This window comes from Esox lucius, chromosome 15, assembly GCF_011004845.1.
Source record: "Esox lucius isolate fEsoLuc1 chromosome 15, fEsoLuc1.pri, whole genome shotgun sequence".
NCBI lineage: Eukaryota > Metazoa > Chordata > Actinopteri > Esociformes > Esocidae > Esox > Esox lucius.
In genome coordinates this window covers 2,476,326-2,486,588 of record NC_047583.1, presented here as the reverse complement: position 1 = coordinate 2,486,588, position 10,263 = coordinate 2,476,326, and the positions used below count along the sequence as shown (strand labels likewise).

The 10,263-nt window shown below is 44.3% G+C and overlaps 1 protein-coding gene across 3 annotated transcripts in view; it reads left to right on the top strand.

Moving 5' to 3' along the window:
* luzp1 (leucine zipper protein 1) overlaps nucleotides 1–10,062 on the top strand; it is a 48,210-nt gene extending 38,148 nt beyond the window's left edge. For all 3 annotated transcript variants that reach the window (XM_010879641.5, XM_010879642.5, XM_010879640.5), the window contains 2 exons: nucleotides 3,569–3,841; nucleotides 4,149–10,062. In XM_010879641.5, the coding sequence (XP_010877943.2) occupies nucleotides 3,569–3,808 (240 nt within the window). In that variant the 3' untranslated portion in view covers nucleotides 3,809–3,841; nucleotides 4,149–10,062. The remainder of the gene's footprint in view (nucleotides 1–3,568; nucleotides 3,842–4,148) is intronic.
* The last annotated feature ends 201 nt before the right edge of the window (nucleotides 10,063–10,263 follow it).

The window sequence follows — 10,263 nt, the reverse complement described above, 5'->3', positions numbered from 1 at the left end:
CAAATTATCTTTGTGCAGAGACAAAGATCAGCATGGTGACGAATAGGGCTGCAACAACTAATTGGTAAAATCACTAACCAGAATGAAAATGATGGGAAAGTCAATATTGGTCAGTTAGACCTAAGTGAGATGCAGCAAAGCGGAAAGCATTGGAAGATGGAGAATTGCACTGCTCAGCACCGTAATGTAGTAAACGTCGTCCTTTCTTAGAAGTCCATATTAGTTTGGCACCATTGAATGAATTGCGTGTTGAAGTGAATCATCTCAGATGCACTTGACATAATGTTCGTGGTAGCACCTCTGAACCGATGGATGAGAGTCGATGTCAAAACGAATCCTCGGTAATGGGTTGTGGAGTAGTGCGTTAGCGTAACATTTGCAGTAACACCACAAGCGTACCACGTAACAGCTGGTATGTATCGTGTCATAAAATCATTGAACGGACTGCAACCCCGGTCAAACTCGGTTCATTGAAATATAAGGATGTTTTTTGTGTTTAATTCAGGCTGAACTTCAGCTATTTTTAACCTTACCTGTTATGTCTTATGCAATTCTGGGCACATTCCATGGCGTTGAAACATACCATGTAATGGTATTTTAGTGGGCTATTTTAAATTGTTTTCTTTCGTGTACCTTATTCATCAAAACAGTTTAGAATAGTGCCTTTCAAAGGAAAATAAAACCGCTTTGTTAAGCATCTGTTGCTTTATGCACATTGTTAAACAATTATCTATTTGTTTTATTGCAGTTATTTCAATGTAATTTTTTGTAACTTTATTTGATAGGTTTGTGTTATCAGGGTTGTGACAGTATATCCAGTTCCTAATCCCATCATTAATCCCATGATTTTGTGTACCCAAGTTGATCTTAACTTCGAGTCTATTTACTTGCTCCTGTTAAGTTAGCCTGGCTAGCCCCCAAAAATGTACTTACATTGTATACAAATGAGAGCAGTAACTGGCTGCACACAGCCTCACTAATTCTGAATTTGCCCTTTCACGTACCGACAGAGCATCAGGGTTTTTCCCCAGCCCAGTGTAAAACGAAGAGACCTCAGATGGTATGTGAATGGGCCGTGAACCTATGATTGGCTTTGAACCATTGGTCGATCTGGCTGATAGAGATATGAAAACATCCTTTGTGCGATTCAGTCTGACCCAGTGGCAACAAGTTGAAATGCTAGGGTCATTCCGGTGGGTTTATGTCGTGTTGACCTAAAAAGCCTGGAAAAACAATCTGTGCTGGAGTTGAACTTGGACGATTCACTTGAGTGATTGAGAAATGGGTTCCACTAGTTATGTTGGAGCTATAAACGGCTACCCTGGACAAAGAGCACAAAATTGTCAAACGTTTAAAACTAGATTGAATTAAAGGGAAAGTTCACCCCAGTTACAAAATGACATGTTTGTGTCCCTGTAAGCAGTCAGTGGACAAGGTATGACTACAATATTTGCTTTCAATTTAATTGAAACAAAATTGCCCTGTTTTTATCCCCTCCCAATTTAAAAATGTCCAATTCACTTATAAGCCATTCAGTTCCTTTGCCTCCATGCAATAACTCCCAGCAAACTCCCAGTTTGGTAAAATCCAAGATAGAGATGTCTTACCAAGCACATCTGCTTCTTATCACACTGCTCACGCAACCAGGAAGTACCCTCCAGGAAGTACCCTCCAAGCACCTACAAGCTTCCAGGGGAATCACTGGGAAACCACCATGACTAAAGGTCACACATGCCTGACCTTCCACAAGGAGTCACTGTAGTGCCAAGGTGCAGGCCAGCCTCTGTTCTACTGTTTCTGCATCCGTTTTCCAAGCTCCGGGACGGCATCGTAATTTTGCAGCAAGGTTTTGAACTCGAAGTTGCTAGCTGTATTGCAAGGCAATGTTGGTATATGAGAAGGTGATGGGATGTATGCCATAAAATGCTAAATCGTAAGTATTTGGATGGAGCGCCTGAGAAAATAAACCAAACTGTCAGTTGCTGAAAAAATCTGTCCATGTGCTGTGTACAGTTTAAGTAATATTTAATGTTGTGACTGGGGGGAGCTATCCCTTTAAGTCTTCTCTAAAACATATTACCTTGGGTGTAATGAGCTTTGTCTGCTTGGAGACCAGCTTTGGCGCAGTTTGCATTCTGCAGGCTACATAAGTCATGGACACTGGAAATGTGAACAGGACTGGACAGATTTAATGTTGAAGCAATGGACAGTATTGCAAGGCTCATCATGCACGGAGCACTGGTTGTTGTCCTGGAGGTCAACTGTTTCTGTGGTAATAGTTGGCTGGGATTCTGCCATGTGAGAGGGAGACATTGTCATGACTATGGCCTGTTTTTAGAACTGAGTGGATTTCTGAGGCTTTATCAAAATTCTCATTATTACTCAAGAAAACCAAAATATACTTTTCGCCCCATATCAGGTAAGGGATTAGCAAATATTTTCGTAAGGAGACATACTTCCCTTGCACAACTAATTAAACAAATTATTTCTCCTTATCTGATAACAAACTAAGCCCAGATTTGATGTACTGTTAGATCCTTCTACAGAATAACATGCCCCAATCATAACGCATTTGAGTGAAGTGTGAACAAAACTGGTTTGTGAGGACGGCCTCTGCATTTGGCTTTCTTAATACATTTCCTCTGCTCATGTGTCAGATCAAATTGCCTAATATTTGTCAGGGTATGACATACCTCCAGGAGAAATTCTTATGATAACATTTAGTGATGGGAAAATGTCCCTAGTACCTCACACAGATGAAATACAAGTAAAATGTTCTTTCAATGTTTTTTTTTGCATATTAGGCCACTAACCAGAAGACTAGGCTTGAGTTATACTTATCCTGAATCTTTTTCATACACACAGTAATGTCAAGTGCTGGAAAATTGCTCAGAAAAGAGTGATGTGGTTTAGTGTTGACAAAACAAAAACAATTGTTCTTCTGGTTTTTACAGCCTTATTTACATATGGTTGCACTCAAAATACAACATTACCCAACCATTTAGTGGTGATGCTGTATTCAATGCAGAATGTGCTCCAGTCATTTCCCCTCTCTGGGGGTGAATAAAACAGGAAGTTTCCATGTTAGGTCTGCCCTGTCCATTCTCCTGCCCCTCGCGTCGTAACCGGCTTCCTGTCTGCCTGCCTGTCATCCCCGAGAGATGCGGACAGCACGCATTAAGGATCATTAGCCTGGTTCTGCTGTGCTGCGCGATGGGATTCCAGCGGCCTGTCACTAATTACAGTCCTGCAGCCTTTTTTTAAACTGAAATCATAGGCCTTCACTTCCAGCCGTTTAGGAGCTGCACTGTCATCACTAATTTTCATAGAGCAAGGTCATTGAGATTGTGCGAAGGTACACCAGTTTGTTTTATAGGGGGAGCCAATTTGCTGGTCGAGCCACATATAAATCCCTTGCTGGGTTATCTTGTTTTTGGTCTGAGGATTTTTCTCCCCCTCGTTTTGTGGCGAAATCCAGACGCCAAACATGCCAGGATTTCACTTCTTCGACACAAGCTGTTAAGTTAATGACCTCTCTAAGTGTTTGTTTCTGTTTTGCTGCGACTAGGCTGCTGATGGCATCGACCCTGGCCCTGGGTCATGGAGGACGAAGCCGGCGCCCAGTGACCAGGGTCCCTGTGAGAGGGTGAAAGCTCGGGTCTCCAGGCCTGACCTTGGGGCCACCAGAGGAACGGGGACCAGGACTTCCAGACCAGAGCTGTGGTCCGGCAGGGGTCAAGCTGGCCGGGCAGAAGCCGTGGCCGGGCGTGGCAGTCGACCGTGGAGCAGTCGTCATACAGACAACTAAACCGGCCAACCATCTCCGCTTCCTAGTATCTAGGTAGGAGCATTCTCTCTGGCCTAATGTTGCTAATTGAGAAAATATTTTTTTTAATAAAAGTGTGTAACATAGTTTACAGATGATGTCTGATAGCTGTATACAGGTTAATACTAGATGGTGTTATTGTGACCTGGGTACATTTTGTTGTGGTGTGAATACTTTTAGACCCGGTGAGTGAATCCGGACCGAACCGGTTGAGACAGCTTTGACTGCACTTCTTAATTTAATCAGAGAGAGTGCTACTTTAATTATTTCTAATGAAGTCAGTCAGCCCAGCAAGTGTCTGACATCTTTTCTTTTTTTCCAGAGACCTCCAACCCCCGTCCCACAGGCAGTGGCAGCCATCCAAGTCCCCGTGTGGCGTGGACCCGTGCTTACCAGAGTGCCAAAAACAAGATGTCCGCCCTGTAAAGTCTCCTGCCACACCTACTGACCACTTCAATTGTATTATACCATGCCCATATAATATACAGTACGGTTCTGGAGCACACCCCCCCCCCCCCCACACCCCACCCCACCGCCAGCCACCTCTTCCGCTTCGTCTCTACCTGATGTATCGTGATGTATTCCTTAGACAAGGGAGAGAGGCTAACTCAGGGGACTGGACCTCGAGGTGTGTCTCAGTGGCGGTCGTGTTGAGGGATTTGGAGTGGACACTTTCTCGACTGCGGTAGCCAACTTGGCACTTAGGAGCTTCCCAGAGAGGCCCCTCAGAGCTGCCTTGAGCGTGTGACCAGGAGCGAATTTCTATTTTTAATTAAAATGTTCCTTTTAGTCCATGTGTTTGTGTCATACTGACAGCCATTGCGTTTCTTTTTGCATGGTTTTATTTTGCACATCGCACACATGCCTGTTTACACAGACATAATGGCCTTTTTTAGCCTACGTATATTCCCATTGAATAAAGAATGTTATATTATGCCTTAAAGAGGACAGTCAGGGTTTGAGGAGGTTTGCATGTTTCTGTGTGCTGTATAAGAGGAGCATTTTGGAGTTGCTTGTCTCCTGTGTCCCAGCATGCTCTCTGCTTCAAAATATACAAAAACTGGTTCTTGGTTCACAATTATGTTGTTATATGCTTCACACACTATCCTCTTCAACATTAGTCCCTACACATTAAGAAAGATCAATTTTGGTTCTCGGTAATTCGCTCCTGGTTGCTCACCACCAACACACCCAAACTCCCTCCTCTCCTGAACTCTGCAGTTGTTGGAGTCAAATGGTCTGTTGGGAGAAACAGGTCTGTGCTCAATGATAGAATGTTTTAGCCAGGGAGACATGCCTTTTTTTTTTGTCATCTGGAACAGGCTTTCTGTCCCAGGGTGCCTGTGTTCCTGGACCGGAGACTGAACTGTGACTAAAACTGGAACTGCTTTTCTGGATCTGTAATTCAGTTCTGCAGTATGGCCAATCAGACACAGGAACAAGTTGGGCGGCAGCTAGCCTATTGGTTGGAGTATTGAGCCAGAATCCAAAAGGTAGCCGGTTCGAATCCTGAAACTGACAAGGAGGCACTTAACCCCAATCACTCATGTAAACGGCTCTGGATTACAGCGTCTGTTGAATGACAAACATTTAAACATTGGGCTTGCATTGTCCAGGCGCCACAACAGTCAGCCGACACACCTGACTGGGTTCGCCGTGCGAATCGTCTCAAATTCCACCGACTTATGGTTTTCTATAGAAGTGTGATTTTGTTGTGATTTTGAAACTGGACTTTTCATTGTTGGATAAGGGGGGGTTCTGTCACTCGAGCCAGAAATGCATGGAGTTGCCATAGTAAAGCAAACTCTCTGTCAGGTGGATCGACATCATCTCATAGGGAGGTTCTATTAACTCCTACCATACACAACAGTACTCATTCAAGCAATAATCTGTGATCTCTGGGCTCCAGACTCTAGTAGGAAAGGCTCCATATTGCTTCAGGAATGGCAGCTAAACCTGAGAATGGCCTTTGTTTGTTGGCTTGGCTGTCTTTATAAAGCAAAAGGGCAAAATCATCTTCCCCTCGGATCCTATTGGAGACTCACTGTGTAATTTCTCCGTGCCGTGACTAGGGAGTTAGGTACTGAATGGGGTAGCTCCTGGTGGCGATGGGGTTCGTATCACTTCGCCACCGGCTTGTCCACTGGCTAGCTCTCTTGGAGGTGTCGCCAGTCAGATCGGCTATTTTTAAACAAAGACATAGGAGGAATTTAGACTTGATTGTGGTCTGTCAGTGTCATCTAGCCTTACCGGTGTCATACCAGCCAGCCCACTGTTTAGCTCTCATATTTATTAGTTATTTACTACAAAATGTGTATACCTATATTTAATATTTTGCTGTTTGGTTGTGAGGACCTAGCATTCTCTGTCCTTGATTATGGGAAATGGAAGAAGTCATCACACACAGAGAACACCCAATGAATCATCTCTTAACCTCGAAATCACCCCCATGTGTTCTTTAATCCGTTCAGAAATGGTAGGTGCAAGCCTCCTGCCAGTTCCGCAAGACTATCTACATTCTGAGTAGTTACTCGCTGGCTTTCTTTCTAAAAGAAGTATTTCCACTTCCTGTCAGTAACGACTGCTCCTTACCTAAACATACTGGTGCCTTGAGAGAGTGGGATATATTGACAATAGTACATTATATTGGTTTGTCTGCTGGTTATTGTGAGTAAATATATATGTTATTTTTACATTTTTAAAGTATTTTCTGTAGAAGACTTGTGGGCTTCAATTGAAGAAAAGTGCAAGACCCTGGAAAAATATTTTGAATTGAATAGTTTTTTGGTTTGGTTTTAGAAAAGAAAATCTTTAAAGGACCCAATACAGAATGTTTACTGCCCAACATGATCTGCCCTTTCAAATTTGCCTGTCAGAAGTATTCTGGTCTGGAATCATAAAGCATTAGTGGTGCCCCTCACATGGTATGTGTTTAGTCCAAGCACGCACACACACAATGCTTGATGCTATTCAGAATGCCGGCTCTGATGTGCCAAGGGACACGTGATGACTTGGCCTCTTCAGAAGGCCTCTGTTGTCGACCAGTGCTACTCTGTAACCAGGATGGCAACTGCCACCCAGCCGCTCGTTCCAAATTCATGTTTCCGACCTCATCGCATCTTTCCTGCGTTATTTCTCAGAACGTCAGAGTGGTCCCTTTGTCCCCCCCTCTCCTTTAAGAATGCCTTGATTCTTAAGCACCGTGATTCTTAAGCACCGTGATTCTTAAGCACAGTGATATGCATTGCTAGTTCCCAAGAGCAGTTTTACAGGCTGCCAATGTTTGCCGGCAAACGCTGATTTACCACCCCTTGGATAGCTGAAATGTCAAATGTCAAGGCTGGAGCTAATCGTGTCTTTCCCTCAGACTTTGGGGGGGCATAAATATTCTGGCGATTTGGGCGGCAGCCGGCACTATCCCCAAAACGGAGGCCGTAAAACAGTGTCTGGTTGAACTAGGCCGCCTCAACGTGTGTGCCAAAATCCACGCACTAGTGGTGGTCATCCAGGGGCAATGATGTTTGACGCTTTCATAAAAGCATCTGAGCAGACACTCGTTGTGGTAGTCGGTTGTCAGCTGGTAAAGTTACAGCCCCGTCAATGTTCGGAGTTTAAAGGTCGAAGTTAAGCCAGGCTCCGTTCTGCCCACAGACCATCACCATATATCATTGAACACTAGAGGCCTAGCCAGAACCCCCCCCCCTCCCCCCCCGGGGGGTCCCGGGGTGACAGCAACTGTCGGAAGCCATAGCTCCGAGGGTCGTCGTGGAGACAGGCTTCAAAGAAAGGGGCTTTTTAAAGGGGAACTCCATCCCCCACAAATCTTCTTCTTACCCACAGGGCTCCTATGTACACTAACACTGTAATGTGATGTCACCCGTATGGTCTTCGGTTCTTGGCCCGGCCCATTTGTCCAGGGGTCCGCCGGAAGGAATTCACCTGATTTGCCGTGTGACACAGGGATACGCCTTTTGCACCCCCTGTTGTCGGGTTTTCACATATTCAACCCCCTAACCCCCAGTTGAAGGAGTTTAGAGGGTTAAAGAGCCAATAGAATGTCCCTCTTTGGTATAATGGGTTTCACAGATCATTACATTAAGGAAAGGATGGCTACTATATGGAGATTCAGATTAGGCATGATAGATACAGCTGAAGGTTGGAGAGAGACAAGTTCATCGGTGGAAGAAGCTCTGCCATTATAAGATCAGGTCTAAACAATTATCGCATACATTGGGGTGTATTAACATCCAGTGTTTGCGAGGCGTTGTTGTTTTTCCGCCCTCACAAAGAAGCAGAGGGAGTACAGCAGAGCCAGAAAGAGGACCGGAGTGGTGTCACTTTGTAAGGCGAGTGTTCATGGTGTCACTGGACGTCAGAAACTGCAATCTGCACTTAACCAGCACTTAAGGCCCAACATATGTAAACCCCCTTCTTGTCAATAGTTGCTTTTGCGTTTGTCAGTGATTATTTTTCTTCCCTGAATGGATGGTAATCAAAGGTGTGTGTGTGTCTGTCTGTGTTTGTGTGTGTAAAAATTTTTTTTTTGTGGCCTGTCACGTTTCTTGTACAGATTATCATAGTGATTTGCTTTCCTATAATTGTGTTCTATAATTTTGTGAGGCTTGGCACTCGATCATATCTGTGTCTCTCCATTCTATCATTGTGCCAAATCATTCCACAGTATTTCCAGTTTACAGCCATTAGACCGTTAGACAGCACAAGTGTTTACCAGGATGGAGAACTGTCTCTTTAAGTATGAGTACTGAAATATAGGGAACATTTCAATTTGAGGGTTTTTTTTTTTTTGTTAGTTTTGTAATACTAAATATCTTATTTTGGATAGATATTATTTAAGAGAATCGTGTAATTTTGTAAAGTGGGCCTTATTGAAATATTTAGTGTTTGTCCTCTGAGTTTTTTTGGCCGAATATGCATCTTTCTCATTAATGCACTCCTGGAGAGTACTGTTTTGTTGTTTTAATGCGAGGGATGTCTCAGAGACCTTGAGCTATGACGTGAGATGGCGTGCTTACGGATACATGACAGGTAGCCAGCCTTGGGTCCTAGTTTAGAAATGATCTGAGTGGTGTCGCCATCTTAAGTCAGTCGCCATGTGGCTTCATTTTGTATTAGCCGGGCGGGAATCCTTTTTTTTTGGGTCCTCTTCAACTCCGTAGTCCCTCGCGTAAATTCAGGGTTTGTTCATCTTGAATGCTGTATGCAAGTGCTGCCAAAGACAGATACTATGGTGTTGACCGGCACGCTTACACACGAACATTAACAAACACACATACTTTATAAACACACACCTACTCATACCTTGATGTACAGACACACGTAGAGGAGTTACTGACTGTACAATCAGCCAAGGGAGTTGGAAGTCAAGTTGTTTTATATTGTGGTGTGTTCAGACCTGCATAGAAATGTCTGCTCAACAGGGTAGGCGGAGCTGACAGTTGTAACAGAGAGAAATGTGTAAGTTATGAAATCAAAAGGGTTATTACGGGCTGTTCCCAGCTTCCCTCTGTGTCAGTGACACACTGCTAATTGTGCAGGATGCTTTTTCTGTCCTAGTCGCATCCATTCGTGCATGTTTAACCTTACTGCGCTCTTCATGTAGGTCTCTTGGAGCTGCCAACTGTACAGCGGACTATGTATTCCAATAAAATGAAAAAGCTACTTGTTTGTAACAGTGTTTTTTTTTTTTACTAAACTTTTTTTCACGGTTTTCCTGTTTCTTTGTCTTCTTTCCTAACAGCGGCACACCTCTGCGTGTGTGCACGGTGATATGAAAGCAACACTTCCATTGCTTTTGTATCACCTTGCAATTGACGCTTGGCTAGAAAGGCTTTTGACGCCGTACAAGATAAGCAAAATAGCAGACAAATTGGCCAGTTGCGTCAGGCAAGTGGCGGAAACCGCAGGGCCCTGCGGAATTCCCCGTCAGCACACCTTTCTCTTAAACTGCACAGCCAGGCAGCGAGGAGCGCTCCGGGAATGTTCCCCCGACGGTATTAACAGACGGCGAGTCTGCTCACTGGGTTATTGAGTTCTTCGGGCACTTGGGTTTTTAACAGACGTTCAGACCGATGACTTGGCCTGGATCACACTCAAATGACTGCATTTTACACTGGTCATGATTGAATACATTATCTTCGGGTTTGTCCGAATGGTTGTGGACAGAGGCGTTGCTATGGTCACAATACATTCGGGCCTTAGCCCCCCCCCCCCCCCGGGAAAGACAGCACAGGGTTTTGAATGTACACAAGGAACATTTCTATGTGCACGCTAGCGGCCTACACGTCTACATTGTCATAAGGTGCGATTGGATTTATAGATGATTAGATCAGGGGCTCTTTCTTTTATTTTTGATCAATTTCAGGACCCCCAGGCCTAACGACGCCACTGGTTGTGGAGACTCTTATATACAGTGGATA